This window comes from Rhineura floridana, chromosome 6 (genome assembly GCF_030035675.1).
Source record: "Rhineura floridana isolate rRhiFlo1 chromosome 6, rRhiFlo1.hap2, whole genome shotgun sequence".
Taxonomy (NCBI): Eukaryota; Metazoa; Chordata; class Lepidosauria; order Squamata; family Rhineuridae; genus Rhineura; species Rhineura floridana.
This window is the reverse complement of record NC_084485.1, coordinates 4,960,400-4,979,236: the sequence shown is the minus strand read 5'-3', so window position 1 is coordinate 4,979,236 and position 18,837 is coordinate 4,960,400. Positions and strand designations below refer to the sequence as shown.

At 49.7% G+C, this 18,837-nt stretch overlaps 2 protein-coding genes across 4 annotated transcripts in view; both read right to left on the bottom strand.

The window, feature by feature from the left end:
• Positions 1-793: 793 nt before the first annotated feature.
• Positions 794-2,794, bottom strand: FOXS1 (forkhead box S1). Its single transcript, XM_061630192.1, has one exon. It carries the CDS (start codon positions 2,452-2,454, stop codon positions 1,003-1,005), a length of 1,452 nt encoding a protein of 483 aa, XP_061486176.1. The 5' UTR covers positions 2,455-2,794; the 3' UTR covers positions 794-1,002.
• A 2,300-nt stretch (positions 2,795-5,094) lies between these two features.
• LOC133386977 (interferon regulatory factor 4-like) overlaps positions 5,095-18,837 on the bottom strand; it is a 30,029-nt gene continuing 16,286 nt past the window's right edge. For 2 of the 3 annotated variants that reach the window (XM_061630825.1, XM_061630823.1), the window contains 3 exons: positions 15,025-15,420; positions 11,229-11,347; positions 5,095-10,440 (listed from right to left, as the gene is read on the bottom strand). In XM_061630825.1, the coding sequence (XP_061486809.1) occupies positions 10,303-10,440; positions 11,229-11,347; positions 15,025-15,420 (653 nt within the window). In that variant the 3' untranslated portion in view covers positions 5,095-10,302. The remainder of the gene's footprint in view (positions 10,441-11,228; positions 11,348-15,024; positions 15,421-18,837) is intronic. The other variant, XM_061630824.1, reaches the window with a different exon arrangement.

Sequence of the window (18,837 nt, the reverse complement as noted above, 5' to 3'; positions counted from 1 at the left end):
GAAATGAATGAATCTACATCTGTCATGTCCATTAACTTCACTGGGTTTATTCTGAGTAGGAGTAGCTCTGCCTACCATCCAGAATAGCCTTTCTGCACTGACAGGGGGTCACATTCACAGTAGCGCTAAGGCAAATGGTCCGTCAGCACATAGATTTCTCCTTGTGCAATGGAACGTTCTTCCCCTCTCCTCCCCCCATGCGCCCCCTAAATCTGAGCAGATGTGGGGATAGCGCGGGGTGCATGCAGGGGGAGGAAAAGGGGGGACAGTATCATTGTGCGAGCAGAAGTTATGCCCAATTACTTAGTTGAATACTGTCCATTCTTGCTAAGTAAGTGGCAAGGGTGCCAATAAGCATGTGCACAGTACTACCTTCTCAAGGGTCCCATCTTTTGTTTCACCATTTTAAACAAAATCTTACAAAAAGAAAGAACAAAACACCCCGTTTTTACTTTCTTGGAGACAAATTCCCAGCCGGCAACTGTGTCTGTATCAAAAGGATCCACAGAAGGGAGGACCAGCTGGGTGCCGAGGCCACTCCATGCTGAAAGTGTGAGCCAGCAAAGCTAGCTGCGGACCAGGATGCAACGTGGTGCTTAAAGATGGAATCAGCCGAGGCTGGTTTGCAGGAGTTGCTCATGCCCTGGAAGCTTTGAGTTCACACGCCCCAGCCCTGCCACAAACCACATGCCCAAATCAGGGCAGACTCCTGCCCCCCCCTGGACAACCCTTTGCTCGCTTCCCACCCAGGACCACCGACAAATGGACTCTGCTTTGAGGAGTGGAATGTGCGTTTATTCCGCTAGCCAATTTTAAAAAAAGGTTTCAGATGGGAGGGCTTGTTTTTGCGGGTGGCGCCTGCCATTTCCCATCCCTCTTGGCTCTGCCAGGCAGGAGTCAGTCACTTATGTGGGTGTTGAACCCCTGCCCTCCAGCAGGTTAAGTGATGGGCATGGAGGACGGTTCAGTCTGCTCCCCCAGGCACACCCCCATCCAGCCCCGTCATTCAAAGAAGAACATGCCAGGTGTCCGGTAGAGACAGTGGGGGAGCCCCAGCTGGTAGCCGCTCCCTCCTTGGAGGGAGAAGGGCCCCCCAGCCCAGGCTTCCTGATCCCCTTGAAGCTGCATGAAGGGGGGCGGCTGGACGGGGGCCGAAGGGGTGGACGCCGTGGACGCCGTCAAGAGGTGTTCCAAAGCTGTGCTGCACCCGTGCTCGTTGACACAGAAGTTCAAAGCCTGCAGGCGGCACTGGTAGTTCCCGCTCAGGGAATCGGGGCCAGAGTAGCCAAAGACGGGCAACACCGATGGCTTGGGGTAGCCCTCGCCTTCAAGGCTGGGCAGGCAACCTGGGGATGGCTGGCGGCTGCAGGGCCGGGAGGATTTGCTGGGCCCCAGGAAGTTTGGGAAGGACGGGGTCAACTGGCCGAATACTGGGGCCACTTCCTTCCCTTCTTGCCCGCTCTTGGAAGGCTCCTGCGGTGTCTTGGGGGCGCCCTGGCGAATCTCCTTGACGTCTGTGCTTGGCTGGGTGGTCAGCTGTGCTATCTGGCCGCCCAGCTGAGCGCCCTGCACGAGAGGGGTGGCTTCCAAGTCCTCAAGAGCAGCCTCCTTCACCTGGGCACAATCCAGGAGGGCCGGGTAGCAGGGCTCCTGGTCGTACTGTCCAGGTTTGGACCCAGACAGGCCCTGTGGCGGATGCAGGGACAGCTGCCGAGGCCTCGGCGTGTAGACCTTGGCACAAGCCAGGCCTCCAGAGTCCAGATGTTCATGGCAAGGGAGGGCTGGGCCACCGCTGCTTTGGCCAGCGACGGCAGGGGCCTCCAAGGGCCAGGATTTCTCCGTGCCCAACGTCACTTGGCAGGAGCTCTGGAGCAGGCTCAAAGACATACCGCTTTCTGTCTTGATTGTCTTCCCTGAGAAAATCTGGCTAGCCAGCTTGGGCAGACCTTTGGGCTGTTTTCTGGGGCCCTCCATGCCCGCCGGGGCCCGCGCTGGGCCTCGCTTGCGGGTGAACCGCCGGCGCCGGCGCAGAAAGCTGCCGTTCTCGAACATGTTGTAGCAGTCGGGGTCCAGGGTCCAATAGTTCCCCTTGCCGGGCTTCTTGTCGTCGCGGGGCACCTTGACGAAGCACTCGTTGAGCGACAGGTTGTGGCGGATGCTGTTCTGCCAGCCCTGCTTGTTGTCCCGGTAGTAGGCAAAGCGGGCCATGATGTAGCGGTAGATGCCGTTCAAGGTGATCCTCTTCTCCGGGGTGCTCTGGATGGCCATGGTGATCAGGGCGATGTAGCTGTAGGGGGGCTTGGTGCCTTCCACGGCCGGCTGCGTGCGAAGGCCCGGCAGAGGCGCCGGTACCGTGTACCTGGAGAGCCCCATGGCCAACCGGCTGCCTCCTTCAGGCTCGCAGAGGGGAGGCAGGGTGGAGCGAGGAGCTGGCCGGGGATATTCGCGCTGCATCCCTCCTCCCTCCAGCAAGCTGCCGGCTCTGTGGAGTTCCCGGGAAACTCTGTCCCGCTGCTTGGTTTAAAGCTCTGCCGTGGTCCAGCCTCTCTCGCCTGCAGAAGGCCAAGCCAAGGGCTGAGCAGCTCCACCTTCTGCCCACAGAGACACAGAGGAGGGGCGACAAGCATCAGCACCTCCTGCTCCTTCTCAAGCGGGCAGCCAGGCAGCCAGGCCCCCCCCCCCAGCATTGTCGCCGCAGGAGGAAACGCCACCTCAGCCAGCAGCCCAGAGCCGTTCCCAGACAGAGCTGGTGGGGGCCAGCTGAGGACGGAAGAGGTGAGGATGACACAGAAGCTGCAGTTCAGTCCAAGGAGCCTTTTCCTCAAACAGCAACAACCAGGAACACTAGGCTGGTTGCAATCAGTGCTACTACCCAAAGGGCATTTGATGTCAACAACCACGGCTGGATCTGCCAGAGGGCTTGCCGGACAAGTAATTGCTATTTTTGCTCAGGATTCCGTGCAGACATCTCTGTTGTGGGACAATCACACTTTCCCTTCACTCAATCGCATAGGGCTTATGCTGAAGCAAGGAGTGTCCTCCTCCTTATGACCTGAGCAGTGTGTTGGAGTGCAATGGCCAGTGATGGAGTGGACACAGGGTTCCACTCGGGTTCTGACTACTGTGGAACAAGGGCTTCTTATGACTTGGAAACTCTGCTTGTATTAAACACACCCTAAAAGCACGTTAGTCTTTTTTGCAGCTATACCACGCTGCTGGCTCATGCCTGGTATGTGATTGACTACAATCCTGAGATCCTTTTCAGATGTACAACTGCTAAGCCAGATATGTACTACTGCTAAGCCACATCATATACCTGTATGACTGCCCAAAGGCAGAACTTTGTCTTTGATTCTTTTGAATTTCATTTTTCTCATCAATTTCTTGAGGAATAGCCATGTTAGTTTGTGGCAGAAAAAACAACCAAGAGTCTGAAACAGGGGTGGGAAACATTTTCAGGGCCCACATCTCCTTCTAGGCAACCTCCCAGGGGCCACAGGCCAGCAGCAGTTGGGGGCCAGAGGCAAAAGTGGGTGGAGCAATGAATGTAAATTTTACCTTTAGCTACAGACTCACACACCCCTCTCTGCCCTCCATCAAGGCAAGCCAAGAGGCATGATCAAGAAGTCAAGGGTGCATCACAGCCACGCAAAACCACTCAAGGAGGGTGTGTCCTATGGGAGGGGGTGTGGCCTGGGGGGAGGCCTGGAGGGGGCACATTTCCTTCTGACCTCACTTTTCTGCATTCCTCTCACCCTGTTCGTATAATGTCTGCCCATTCAGGATTATGCTTGTGCATGTGATGAAGCGGGTTCTAGTCGACTCATGTATGCCACGATAAATTCATTAGTCTTTTAAGGTGCCTTAAGACTCTTTTGACATTTTGCTACGCAGACATTTTGCTGCCTGAAATAAACTTTCCAAATAACACCACTCCAATAGTATGTGTATGTATACGTGTGCGCGCACATGCGTACTCCCACCCACATTAAACTAAAGGTATGTTTCCTGAGAAGTCCCTCTGTGGTCAGTGGAGTTTACTCCCAAGCAGATGTATCTAGGACTGCAGCCATAATTATGGACCACTTGCCGCTTTTAAAATGGTACCCCAGAATGGGCTGCCTCATAAGAGGGCCGGGATCTCTTCTCGATCGTCCCAGAGTGCAGGACACAGAATAATGAGCTCAAGTTGCAGGAAGCCAGATTTTGACTGGACATCAGGAAAAACTTCCTAACTATTAGAGCCACACGACAATGGAAACAATGACCTAGAGAAGTAGTGGGCTCTCCGACACTGGAGGCCTTCAAGAGGCAGCTGGACAGCCATCTGTCAGGAATGCTTTGATTTGGATTCCTGCATTGAGCAGGGGGTTGGACTCGATGGCCTTGTAGGCCCCTTCCAACTCTACGATTCTATGAAAAGAAGAGCCTGGCTGCTGGATCAGGCCAAAGGGGGCCCATCTAGTCCAGCATCCTGTTCTCCTCACAGTGCCCAACCAGATGCCCCCAAGGAAAGCCCACAAGCAGGACCTTAGTGCAAGAGCACTCTCCCCTCTGGTTTCCGGCAACTGGTTTTCAGAGGCTTACTGCTTCTAGTAGGGGAGGCAGAACATCGCAACTGTGGCTAGTAGGCATAGAATCATAGAACAGTAGAGTTGGAAGGGTCCTATAAGGCCATCAAGTCCAACCCACTGCTCAGTGAAAAGCCATGGAAAGCCTACACCTCACCATGCCTGATGTCAGGGCCAGATGACAACAGTCCCTTCATGGAGGGTGTTTTGGAGCGTTATTGTTTCCAGTGTTAACGTTACTCTACAAAGCATTAAGAGCCAGCGTGGCATAGTGGTTAGAGTGTTGGACTACGACCTAGGAAACCAGGGTTCGAATCCCCACACAGCCATGAAGCTCACTGGGTGACCTTGGGGCAGTCACTGCCTCTCAGCCTCATGAAAACCCTATTCATAGGGTTGCCGTAAGTCGGAATCGACTTGAAGGCAGTACATATTTTTACAAAGCATTATCTGCATTGATGGCGCTTGATAACTAAGCAGCAATAATTGTACCAACACTGTTTAATGAACATTTAAACGGCTGTATTTTATTTTATATATAAAAAAGTCATTTAAAATACTTCATCATTATTGTCATTAACTTCAAGCCTCTTGAAATGGAGATGCAGTCGCTGAAAATTATCATTTTAAAAGGGTGAACCCTGAGAGACCAAACCTGCCCCCCTCTGCACACAAACAGCCGGCTTCTCATTTTCTGCGTCCTCATCTTTTGATAGCTTTTTGTGGCTTTAAGAAGGATTCCCTCCGAGACAACCATGAACCACTCAGATATGTGCCAAGTACAAATAATGCAAACACACAGTGTACAAAATTCAAATAACTTCAAGAAGATAACAGGTAAAATACAATCAAAACTATATCAGAGAAGGCTCTGTATGTACAGGCGGCTGAACGAAAACCATCAAGCTCAGTATTGTCTGCACTGACTGGCAGCAGCTCTCCAGGGTTGCCCAGCCCTAACTGGAGATATCGGGGATTGAACCCAGGACCTTTTGCATGCAAAGCAGACTGAGGTACGTCCCTTCCCCAAAAAAGAATTCCAGAGGCTCATCGGGTAGCTGCCAGTCACCTAGCCTGTTTCAGGAGTTCTTATGCGGGATCCCATTTGGACACAAAATTTTGGAAATCCACACAACACAGAAGAGCACTCAAAGTCCTGCAGCGTCACAGTTCTGGTTGAGCTCTTTCTCAGAGCTTCACAAGACACTTTCTGGGATTAAACCCTTTTATTAAATCCTGAGAGTCACAATGGAAAGCGTCCTCAAAGAATTCCTCCACAGATTCACATGTGCAAGTTTCAGTGACTGATAATTCCTAAAGAGTCTGGAGCTGACTGGCGCCCTCCAATAGGTTTGGATTACAACTCCTGTCAGCTGGCCTGGAGAGTCACAGCCCTGAGTGTCTTCCTGCAAAGACCCAAATCTTCAGCTTCGCCTGATTATCTAGTGTGTGCCATCGCTGCAAACAAGTGAAAGAAATTTAAACTTGGGTACTTTAAGACTTAATGTTTGGGTTTAAAAAACCTTGAAAGGCTAATTGCTCCTGGCATCACAGAAGTATTCATCTCGCACACTCCCACCTCGAGGTGGCAGATGCCTCTAAGGCAATATGCCCTTCATCCCCAGAGATCTACCATAGCTGGGTAAATCTGTATAAATCTACTAAATAATAATCTCTTTTCATGTCATGCACTCACCCAGTCCGGTGCCACAATGCACATCAAACACCTTCCAGGAGAAACAGAACCCAAACGCACAAAACAGAATGGAGGCTCTGCCACACAGCCCAGCTGGCTTTAAGCCACCATTCCTTCAATCAGGTTTGCAATGCAAATGTAAATAGGCCTTGTCCAGACTGTTCATTTGCATTACAAATGCTTCCCTACAGGAACAACCACTGGGAGGAAGACACAAGGTGATTTAAGCCTCAGGCCCTATTCCTATATACTATGTGCTATTTGGGGATGTGAAAGTTGGACAGTGAAAAAAGCGGCTAAGAGAAAAATCAACTCAGTTGGAGGAGAGCTTTGTGCATACCATGGACCACGAAAACAACAACAGATAATTGGGTGTTAGAACAAATTCAACCAGAACTATCACTAGAAGCTAAAATGATGAAACTCAGGTTATCATTCTTTGGACCAGCCTTTCCCAACCAGTGTGCCTCCAGATGTTGTTGGACCGCAATTCCCATCTTTCCTGACCATTGGCAATGCTGGCTGAGGCTGATGGGAGTTGTGGTCCAACAACATCTGGAGGCACACTGGTTGGGAAAGGCTGCTTTGGACACATAATGAGAAGGCAGGATTCACTAAAAAAGACAATAATGCTGGGAAAAACAGAAGGGAGTAGAAAAAGAGGAAGGCCAAACAAGAGATGGATTGATTCCATAAAGGAAGCCTCAGACCTGAACTTACAAGGTCTGAACAGGGTGGTTCATGACAGATGCTATTAGAGGTCGCTGATTCAAAGGGTCTCCATAAGTCGAAATCGACTTGAAGGCACATAACAACAACAATTTGGGGATGGGAAGTCTGGATGTTGATTCTGAAGTGGGGCTCAACCCACTGGGAGGTTTCAGTGGTTTTTTTTAAATTCAATCTGAAAGTTGAGAAATCAAGGTAACCACGAGGACCAAAGATGATACTGTCTTTGTTAAATGGGATCCTGGCTCCCTCTAGTGGCAAATGCAAGAAATGAACTTTAGCCCAAAGTCAGCTGCCTATTTGTTTACGCCAGCCTTCACCAACCTGGTGCTCTCCATACTTTTTGTACTACAACTCCTATCAGCCCCAGCCACCCCAGCCATATATAGAGCTGCTATTAAAGGCACAAGAGCAGGCTAGGCCATATTTCTGTCCACTCAGTCACCAAACTCAGCTGTGTTACAACAATCCTGTGTCTGGCCGTCTCTCCTGCCTAGGCCTGCAATTCTGGAAGGCAGCAACAGGTATGCGCAGGAACCCTGTGAGGGCTGTTAGCTGAGGGCTTGCCAGATTGCAGTCCAGAGATTCACCCAGGGTGCTTCCAGATGACTTGCTGATTGAGCGGCCATCCCAATTTATTTGCAGGGAGGTTAGATGATGTTGCACCTCACACTTTCCAGTGCATTTCCCCATCGCTCTCATATATCAAAAAAAGGCCAGTATTTTGGGGAAGTGGGTTTGTTGTAAAAGGCCTCCCACTCCACGGTAATTCTGCAATCTGAATTTGCCATTATGTGATTGAATCCCATCTAGGGTTGCCAGATTCAGGGCCTGAGACTGATCCTGTATCTTTAGGAGAAGAGAAAGTCAGCCAAGTGCAGGTGTTGTTGCAACATTGTAATGGGAAAAACCACAAGGTGGAATTCTCCCTTCCCCCTGCACAACTTTTAAAGATACAGAAGACCTCTTGGAGACCAGGCCTGGCAACCAAGAGGTCTTCTGTATCTTTAAAAGTTGCAAAATGCAAAAAAGAACAGAGCTCCTCGGCTTTTAATTGTTCTGGGAAAGAGAGAAGGATTTCAGTGAGTGAGACTTGCCATGCTCTACCTTTAAAGGTCAAAACAAGCACTTTGAACTGGGCCTAGAAACAAAATGGTAGCCAGACCCAGAGTTAAATGTTCATGCCTTCCTGTTCCAGTTAGAAATCTAGTCACTGGGCTAGCCCAGTCAGCAATCTTTAACAGCAATGTGACGGGCAGAATTCAACAGCCAAAGCTTTACAACATTTTTTCCAGCTTCCATTCCATTCCTCTTTCTCACCCCCATTGCCTGCTATACCTATCCAGATAATAAATACTGCTGAGTGATTTTTGACTGCCCAGCAATACCATAGCAGAATGCAGAAAAGCCAGCTGCCTTTCTGATTGGGCAAGTCCAACCCAAGCCACTGCAAGAGCTCTTAAAGACACACACAAAGGCATCTGGTGTGATCTGCTGCCTAGCACACCTGCTGCAGAAGTCACTGTGGTAAAGGTGGGGAAAAAATCAGGCTTCCACCTGTCAGAAGCAGCTCACTGGGTGGGGCACAGGCATGACATTAGCTTTTTGGCAAGTGGATCACTGTTGCTTACCGGAATGGAGAGGAAGGGGAAAGGCTGCATTGCGCAGGGGGCTGGACTTGATGGCCTTGGAGGCCCCTTCCAACTCTACTATTCTATGATTCTAAGGTCCGTGCAATGTAAACGTACCAGCAGAAGCACTGGATTGGCTCCACCACTGGTGCACTTGCATCATCCCACCCTTTCCCTTCTTCATCTCACCTGCCAGGAAGGTAGCAGAGCAGCTCCGCCCCACCTGGCAAGCTGCTTCTGTCATCCGTGAAATGTTGAAGGAGTTTCATGTATTGCCCAAAAGCATTAGACTATGCCAGGGAAATGACGGCATCCCTCAGTTAGGATGCATGAGAGCCACTTCACTCCAAGATCAAGCTTACTCCCCTCCTCCCAATCTGTTGCGTCATTGCAAGCGTGGATTTATTGACAGCTCCAATCCTGTGCAAATGTGCCAGGGATTAAGGCCCCCTGCATTCAGTAGGATTCACTGCTGAGGGAATGTGCAGCAGACTGGGCAATTAGACTGTATCCTGACCTTTCCTTTGAACTCAGGTTGGTTTACAACATTTTTAAAAAAATAAATGCAACAAAGAATGACGCTCACTTGAGTGACTCCTAAACACAGTTCACTAGAAAAGACAATAATGCTGGGAAAAACAGCAGGGAGTAGAAAAAGAGGAAGGCCAAACAAGAGATGGATTGATTCCATAAAGGAAGCCTCAGACCACAGGGTGGTTCATGACAGGTGCTGTTGGAGGTCGCTGATTCATAGGGTTGCCATAAGTCGTAGTCGACTTGAAGGCACATAACAACAACAACAACAAAGACACAGTTGTAAAACAGAGGGGTAGGGTCAACCCAGATTGTTAAATGCCTCATGTTCTAACGTAGGGTTCGTTCTCACAATCAGGAGATGAGATGGGCCATTTAAGGGGGCCAGTTATACAATGCCAAAACAGGGAATTTGCATCCCCCCAAAACAGGGCACCAATCTGCATGAAACTTGCATATGATAATTTGTGGGCATAGATGGAAGTTTAGAAATAATGGCTATAATTTAAACAGAAATGCCGCCTATCGTGCAGGAGGCACCAAGTGACTTGTGTGCCCGCTCAGTCTGCTGACCCGTTGTTGATGTGCGACTCCTCCTCCTCTCCCCTCTTAGGGTTCCTTAAACCAGAATGGGGTTGGACAGCCCTCAAACAGAGAACATCTTCAAACAGAGGAGTGTCCTCTGTAACGCATGGCACACGGTCACCTGGGCCCGTTTGTGTCTCAACTGGACCACTTGAGGGTTCGCAGGATGGAATATCCCCCCAAAAAGAATCCCAATAAGAAGTGTGGGAAAGAGAAAATTAGACTAGAACTCTCCTCTGTGTAATCATATATATCAAATGTGAGCCTCCTTCTGCATTGAAATGTTACAGTGAGGGAACATCACCTATCGTTTGTAAAAATGAGGCCTAACACGAACCCTCTATTCCCACAGGTTTTTCAGCACATGCTGGTCAGGCACTCTTGGGTCAGCACACAAGAGCACCCAAGTCACAATGGGTGCACAGCGAGCACTCAGGGTAGGGGCACCCGGGAGACGTCCAGTGCCAAGGAAGCTAAGCTTTCTCCACCTCTGCTGGATGAACGATAATACTTGCCAGCCCTCCCACGCAAGGACACCACTTCCCTTCCGGCAGAATCAAGGCAGGCCCAGCTGTTTCAGGATCTGGATGATATTCCTGGGGGCATCCAAATTGCACACCTGAGAGTCCTGGAGTGAGCGTGGCCCCAGCTGCTGGGCGTGGAGACAGAGATGGTGAGCAAACGCCGGCTCCACCTGGGGACCAAGAATGGGTGAGTCACAAGCAGGAAGAGGTTCGTTCTTGTTGCTTGGCTTCAAGTGGGGCGGGGGCGGGGAAAGGAGCCTCGACACCCTCTGACACTTCCGCAGAGTGGAACTCCTTTCTTTTCTACAGCCCGTATGGCAGGGTCATAAAACACTGAAAGGGGGGGGAACAGGCCCAATTTCTCATAAAAATTGGGAAGAATGGTGTCTGTACATTTTGCCTCGCATCTGAGGTTCTACAAATGCTGCTTTTTCTTAAAAAAAAAGTATTTAATTAATGCATCCCTTCAGTGCAAGGATGACCACTAGTGCAACGGAATGTCCCCCCCCCTCCTCTCCCTATAAGCACCCCGTACCCTCCCTAAATCTGCTCTGGAGGATTGGAGGAACTCCCAGAACAGTCTTAGGGGGTGCGAGGGGGGAAGTCCTCAGTCCCAGGGGAAGTCCTGGTCCCAGGCTATGGTCTGAAGGCACATGAGGCCAGCACCCTGCTGAAGCCAAACAGGATCAGGTCAGGTCAGTGCCTGGATGGGAGACCGCCTGGGAACCTTATGTAAGCCGCTTTGGGCATCTCTCATGAAAAGAAAGGTGGGGTATGAATGTAAAAAATAAATAAATAAGTCCTGTTGCATAAAAAACAAGCCTTGCGCTGACAGGACCCTGATTATACTGGATACAACCCCAGGGCAATGTTTTTTACACCCACCCCTTACCCCCCTTCTGTGCATCCCCTGGTCCAAATCAGGAGCATCACCCTCTGTGATTACCAGAATACATACACGGGCCATGATGAACTTGTGGAGCTTCTGGTTGGGGGCAGCGGGGTACTCTTCTCCAAAGCAGAAGTGGATCTGGTACTGAGGCAGCGGCCCTCCATGGATCAGGTAACCCTTTAACTCTGCGTAGGGCACAAAAGATTCTAGTTGTGACTTAAGGATCTCTGAACCGGAGGTGGGGAGCCTTTCCCAGCTGGAAGCACCTTGGGCAGTTTGGACTAAGACCCGGAGCAGAGTCCACTGCCCCACTGACATGAAAACACCAGCCGCCACTGCTCACAGGCAATCATTTTTGGGGTGTGTGTGTGTTTGTACATGCCAGTGGTGGTGGCTGTAGTGGAATGGGGAGGAGCAGTGGCCCGCATTACGTGGAACAAGCACACAAAAACCTTCAAAGAGAAGCCTTTCGCTGTTAGTGCCTTCAGAAGCGGCCGCTGCTACTGCCTTGCTCAACAGAGGCACAGAGATGGTTATCGCTTCAGTTGATGAGGCAATTCCCACACAGACATTACAGTGACAAGGCAAAAACACACCCACCCTCCCCAAAACGCCTTTGCTTCTTCCTCTCTCCACCAGCTATAATTACACAAGGAAGGCCCTTTTGCCCTGGCCTCCTCGCAGTGGTATCGTGGCAGAAATGGCATTCCAAGTGACATAACAGCCCTCTCTAGGCCTTCGTAAAGGGCATTTGTTTTTCTTAACGGCTGGTGGCTGTTCACTTACGGGCATCGCTCAGCTGCTTGGTAGGTGTGGAAAGAAACAGTTTAGTAATTGGACAAAGCAAAGGAGGCCGGCTTCCCCCCACCCCTTTCCCTCCGAGGTACAGAGGGAGGGGAGCTGGGAGCTCCGAGAGTGAGCTACACCCTTCTGGGGGAGACACTGTATGCTCATACCAATGTGGTATCAAAGAACCTCTGCAGGATCTAGAGAGGACGTTTTTGAATGTAGACTAGCCCAGGAGGGCCGCATCCTGCATGCTGTGTCTGCATTTGTAATTTGCAAGGACCACATGAACCTTACACAGCTCTCTCTTCAGTCTCCAGAGGCTGCCCCTGGAACTCCCCACCAGTTCTTAAAGTGAAAAGCAATATTGTCTGCATAAGAGGGGGTGGTGCATGATCTCTGTAAAGAAAAAAAAAAAAGCAGTCCATTTTCTGCACCACAGCAAAGCTGAGGAGAGCTGCATTCTGCAACCTGCAAACTGAGCGCTTATCAGTGTATTTTGCATAACTGACTGCTTCAGCCAGTCTTGGACAGACATCCAGAATTGTGCACTGTGGTCCAGCTTCAACGCTGGAAATCCTACCCAACACCTCGCCGCCGCCCCCCACTTTCTGCCAAGCATTGTCCATGCTTTCAAAGCTCATCTGAAGACTTAAGGACTAGAAGCCTACTTTTTTCAAAAACAGCAAATGCTGGCATATTCCAGATGCTGAATGCTAAGCTCGGAGCCACAGCTGGGCCTGTGCTGCACTTGTGCAGAACCACAGAATATGTCATGAGCTTGCTGTCTATAGGCAGTGATGAATTTTTAGGAGAGGTACTAGGGCTGACTCCCATTCCCTGCTGCCTAAGCCAAGAAATAGAATTAGACTGTGACAACTTAAGGCAGAACTATACATTACGGGGGCGAGGGGGGCGGGGAGGGAAAGGGACATGGAATGCATAAGAGGTGTGTTCTGAAATAAAAAAACAACCTAGCTAGAGGAAACTTGCAGGGAGCATGCATCAGCAAGCGAATGAGAGCGTGCAGAGTGTGTTAAAACGCCACCTTCCTGCCAATTCTTCCGTGCAGGTGCACTTTCACAGGAACATCGGGAGTTACTGTATTTATACTGCCTTAAACCAAACCATGAGAGCCAGTGTGGCCTAGTGGTTAGAGTGTTGGACTACGACCTGGGAGACCAGGGTTTGAATCCCCACACAGCCGTGAAGCTGACTGGGTGACCTTGGGCCAGTCACTGCCTCTCCGCCTCAGAGGAAGGCAATGGTGAACTCCCTCTGAATACCACTTACCATGAAAACCCTATTCATAGGGTTGCCGTAAGTCGGAATCGACTTGAAGGCAGTCCATTTCTGTTTTTCATACCAAACCACTGGTCCATCTAGTTCTGCATCATCTACACGGATTGGCAGCGGATCCCCACAGTTTCAGACAGGGGACATTTCCCGCTCCACTTGAAGAAGCTGGTGATTGAAGTTGGGACCTCCTGGATGCCAAGCAGAAGCTCCGCCACTGAGCCACAGCCCCTTCACATCTTAGCAAATATGGGGCTGGGAACATGCATTTGCTGAAATAAATATGTAGTTCCGTCCTTAACCTGAAGGAATAAGACTGCACATTCTCAGAGACACTGAGGCTAAGGTTAGACACTGGGGACGGAAAAGCTCCAAGGCTGTTTGTGTACAGGCATAAACAAAAGAAGGGATGAACAGGCCACTGATGGAGCAAGGAAATGTAAATATACTGCCTTTGAGTCAATTCTGACTTGTGGCGACCCTATGAATAGGGTTTTCATGGTAAGAGGTATTCAGAGGGGGTTTACCATTGCCTTCCTCTGAGAGGCAGTGACTGGCCCAAGGTCACCCAGTCAGCTTCATGGCTGTGTGAGGATTCGAACCCTGGCCTCCCAGGTCGTAGTCCAACACTCTAACCACTACGCCACGCTGGCTCTTCTATAGCATTGAAAATGAACTGCCTTCAAGTCGATCCCGACTTATGGCGACCCTACGAATAGGGATTTCACGGCAAGCGGTATTCAGAGGTGGTTTCCCATTGCCGTTCTGAGGCTGAGAGGCAGTGACTGGCCCAAGGTCACCCAGCAAGCTTCATGGCTATGTGGGGATTTGAACCCTGGACTTCCGGGTCACAGTCCAACACCTTAACCACTACACCACACTGGAGCAAGGAAGGCTGTTGAAAAAGCTGAGCCACATAGCTCCATTCCAGAAATATTTCTGCCCAAGTCAACTCCCGGAGCTCCAACCTCAGCTGGAGAAGGGCCGTACTCAGCGGTAGAGCCTCTGCCTGGCACGCAAAAGGTTCATGGCTCAGTCCCTGGCATCGCCAAGAACAGCTGGGAATGTCCCCTGCATGAAACCCCGGAGAGCCACTGCCGGTCAGTGTGGACAATAATGAGCTCGAAGGACCAACAGTTTGACTCAGGATAAGGGTCCAATGTCTGGGGAAGGGCCGTCACTCAGCGGCACAGCACCTGCTTCGCATGCAGAAGGTCCCAGGTTCAAATCTGTGGAATCCCCTCCTCTTAAATATTAGACAGGCACCATCTCTGTTATCTTTTCAGTGCCTAATGAAGACCTTCCTCTTTCAACAAGCCTTTTAAGTAGAGACCTCATCCCAGTCTGCGTCTGTGTTGGAATTGCTTTTTCAGATGTTCTTAAACTTTCTTTTAAAAATGTTTTTAATCTTAGAAGATGTTTGGAAAGCTTTTTTAAAAGAAACGTTTTTAAAGATGTTTTGTTTTAAAGTTTGTTTTTATGATGTTTTAAAGTTTTTTGTGCTTTTGTTTGCTGCCCAGGGCTCCTGCTGGGAGGAAGGGCAGGATAGAAATGAAATAATAAATAAAATAAATAAATAAATCCTGATGGCATCTCCAGGGAGGGCTCAGAGAGACCCCTGCCTGAAACCCAAGAGAGCCGCTGCTGGTTGCTGTACAGAGTGGGAAAGACCAATGGTCTGGCTCATTTCAGGCTGCCACCTATGTTCTTAGCTGGCTAGGGTAGAACTGCGTAGTCACCCTCCAAATAAGCCGGGGGGGGGGCAGAAGCATGTACTCACGGTGGAGGAATTCCTGCATGTCCAACAGCTTGTAGGTTTTCTCCCTCTCCAGTTTGTTGGGCTGGTTGTCGTTAGGTGCCAGCGGCCCCTTCCAATACACCCGGCCTTGGCACTGGCGTTTCATGAAGACCCCTTCAGGGGCCACCCAGAGCAGGACGCCACGGTGCAGGTGAGGCAGGAGCCGTTGCAAGATGCCCACCGCTCTGGCTCCCTGGCTGCTCCCAGCCAAGACGTCCGTGGAGGGAAACTGGATCTGCTCCATGCTGTTTGGACCATAAAGGCGCTCGTTGTCGGCTGGCACTGGGCAGTAGGTGATCCGGCAGCCCTCCGCCGTCTTTGTGGTGGCCTCCTTCACCAGCACATCGCAATAGTAGAGGCGGACGTGCAGCCAGCAGTCTAGAGAGCAAAAGGGGACGTGAGTATCCACACACAACCATCCTCCCAGCCAGACGTTACGCCTGTAGAGTCTGTTGCAGCAAAAATAAGAGAGTCTTACAGAGGAACATGTCTGCCTACTGGCCATGCAGCCATCCTCTGTGGTCTGGGTGGGGCATGAGAGGGCCTTTTCTGTGGTGGGCTCTAGGCTGTGGAATGGCCTCCTGTCCGATGCGCCTCTTGTGCCATCAGTGTATGCTTTTGGAAGACTGGCCAAGACACATCTCTTTAGCCTGGCCTTTGGTTGAGGGGCTGTCCTCACTCCGCCTGCACAGCTGCGCAGTTTTTAATGATTTCATTATAATTGGTTTTAATTGTGGTATTTTTGTAAACTGCCCTCAGACCATTCAGTGACAGGGAAAAATGATAAACAAAGTATGCTCCATGAGTGTGGATAGTGAATCACTGAATAAAATCATAGAATCATAGAGTTGGAAGGGGCCCATAAGGCCATCGAGTCCAGCCCCCTGCTCAATGCAGGAATCCAAATTAGAGCATACCCGATGGGTGGCAGTCCAGCTGCCTCTTGAAGGCCTCCAGTGTCGGAGAGCCCACCACATCCCTAGGTCATTGGCTCCATTGTTGTACCATTCTAACAGTTAGGACGTTTTTCCTGATGTTCAGCTGAAATCTGGCTTCCTGCAACTTGAGCCCACTATTCTGTGTCCTGCACTCTGAAGAGATCCTGGCTCTCCTCTATGTGGCAACCTTTCAAGTATTTGAAGAGTGCTATCGTATCTTCCCTCAGTCTTCTCAAGGCTAAACATGCCCAGTTCTTTCAGTTGCTCTACATAGAGCTTTGTTTCCAGTCCCCTGATCATCCTCGCCCTTTTCTGAACTTGGTCCAATTTGCCTGCACTCTTCTTAAAGTGCGATGTCCAGAACTGGATGCAGTACTCAAAGTGCCTAACCAGTGCCAAATAGAGGGGAACCAATACTTCACACGATTTGGAAACTATACTTCTGTTAATGCAGCCTAAATTAGTATTTGCCTTTTTTGCAGCCACATCACAATGTTGGCTGATATTCAGCTTGTGATCAACAACAATCCCAAGATCCTTCTCGCATGCAATACTGCTGAGCCAAGTATCCCCTATCTTATGACTATGCATTAGGTTTCTTTTTCCTAGGTTTAGAACTTTGCACTTATCCCTGTTAAATTGTGTTGTTTTCAGCCCACAGCTCCAGCCTATCAAGATCCCTTTGAATTTGTTTCTGTCTTCCAAGGTATTAGCTATCCCTCCCAGTTTTGTATCATCTGCAGATCTGATAAGCATTCCATGCACCTCCTCATCCATTAATAAAAGTGTTGAAGAGCACAAAAATGGTGAAGGTGGTATGTATGTGTATGTTTTTAAAGTTGTTTTGTTTTAATGTATTTTAAGGTCTGTTTTTATGAAGTTTTAAAGTGTTTTTAGTGCTTTAGTTTGCCGCCCTGGGCTCCTGCTGGGAGAAAGGGCGGGATACAAATCAAATAATAAATAAATAAATAATATGTGTGAACTGCTTCACTGCCTGTACACTGATTTGTAACACTCTTTAATAAAAAAGATTTATCAATACGGAAAGAGTGAAAAATGAGCTTGGCTGTCCTGATTAGCAATGAATGGACCCCTTGCTAAGTTCTTATCTGGCAAATTTGATAGCAATCAGAGACACAACAAAAGGGCTTGGGTGTTCCTGTTTGGTTCTAGCCTTTGGAATATGACACCTATCAGGGTTTGGGGGAAGGTCAGAGAAAGAGCTGCGACTTGGTTCTCAGAAAGGGCCTCTAGACCGTCACTATTTTGCAGGAGGGATTCACGTGCATCTGTCATCCTAGTGCAACAAATTCACTTAAAAAAAAAACCCCAAACTTTTGGCAGTCGGGAAGGCAGGGAATGATTGAAAGATTAACAGGAAGGGGAGTGAACACCCTGCCAGCAACTCGGGTTGAATGCTCAATAAAGACCAGACATAGGGTAGAGAGACATGCTTACTGTTCTGCCAGTTCCAATGCATCTCTATCCCTGTTTTCTGACAACGGGGGCACACAACGCTAGCCAAGCCCCACCCCTTTCCCCTGTAAAACCTGGTGGGAGCCGCTTGGAGTGTGTTTTTTATTTAATCCTGCTTCAAACAGATTTTGCAGCTGATTGGCGGATCAGCCCGTTCCCCCTCCAGGTGTGGCCAATGGAAACGTTTTGCATTTGTCACCCCCCAAAAAAGGCATGAGACAGGAGGAAAGGGGAAGGGAAGAAGGGAAAGGGAGAGGCATGACAGTGAACCACAACTTCCAGAGTTCTGGGTGGGGGAAGAGGAGCAGCAGCTAAACCTAGTTTCAGTTCAAAGAGCTGCTTTTCATTTCACCTGCCTATGAGCTCGGCAGGAAATGTATTGGGGTCGAGGCCAAATAACCTTGGTTTGAGAGCCACTCTCCCTTCATCCTACCAGTGCTGCACATGTGGCAAGAAAAGGGAGTACAGGAAGTTGCCTTAAAGATACAATACAGCACTATCTACATTGACCGGCAGTGGGTTTCAGAGAGGAGACTTTCCCCGCACTACCGGGAGACGCCATTGGGGATTGGACCCGGGACCTTCTGCATGCAAAGCAGATGTTCCACCACTGAGCTGCGGCCCTTCCCCTACAGGACATACAGGGGCCAGAGGGTTCCATGGGATGCATCCTGGAAACATTTGATAAATGGTTCTTCCAATGGTGGCTGGTGCCCACTGTGACAGGTAGGGTGGAAGGCAAGGAGACTAGTGACACATTCACACCATACTTTTATTCCATAATTATTCTCCTTTAAACAGTCATGGCTCACCCCTCCCCAGAGAATCCTGGGAGATGTAGCTTGTTATGCTTGCTGAGAGAAGTTATGAGACCCTTTCACAGAGCTATGACTCCCAGAGTGGGTTTGTTGGAAGTGGGGCAAGAGCAACTCCTGTTTGGGTTCTTTTACTTGTATTCCAGAAGGAAGACAGAGTTCGGGTCCTCCAGCTGGGTAGGCTTGCCCACCTTTACCTGTGCTGTTCTCTACCTAACTTCCTTCCCTTGTCAACTGATACGCTCAGGGAAGCTGACCTGCCCCTCCTTCCTTTGTCTTCTTCTTCCACTGTCCGACAGAGAGGAGACACTTTTGTCTTTGCTTCTCTCTCCTGAGCCAGGAGGGCAACACACAAGTCTGGGCATTGTGCCTCCAATTTAGTTAGTTAGTTAGAACTAGGCATGCCATTCCTATCTACTAGGTATTTCTATACATAGAGTAGCTTTTCTTATTTTGCTAAGTCTTAAGTCTCAGTGATCTCACTGCAGGGTAAAAGCCTGCTTTCTTAGGTAAACACACATGCAGCTCAGACCACTGAGAATCTCTGCATATACAAATTTCCATTA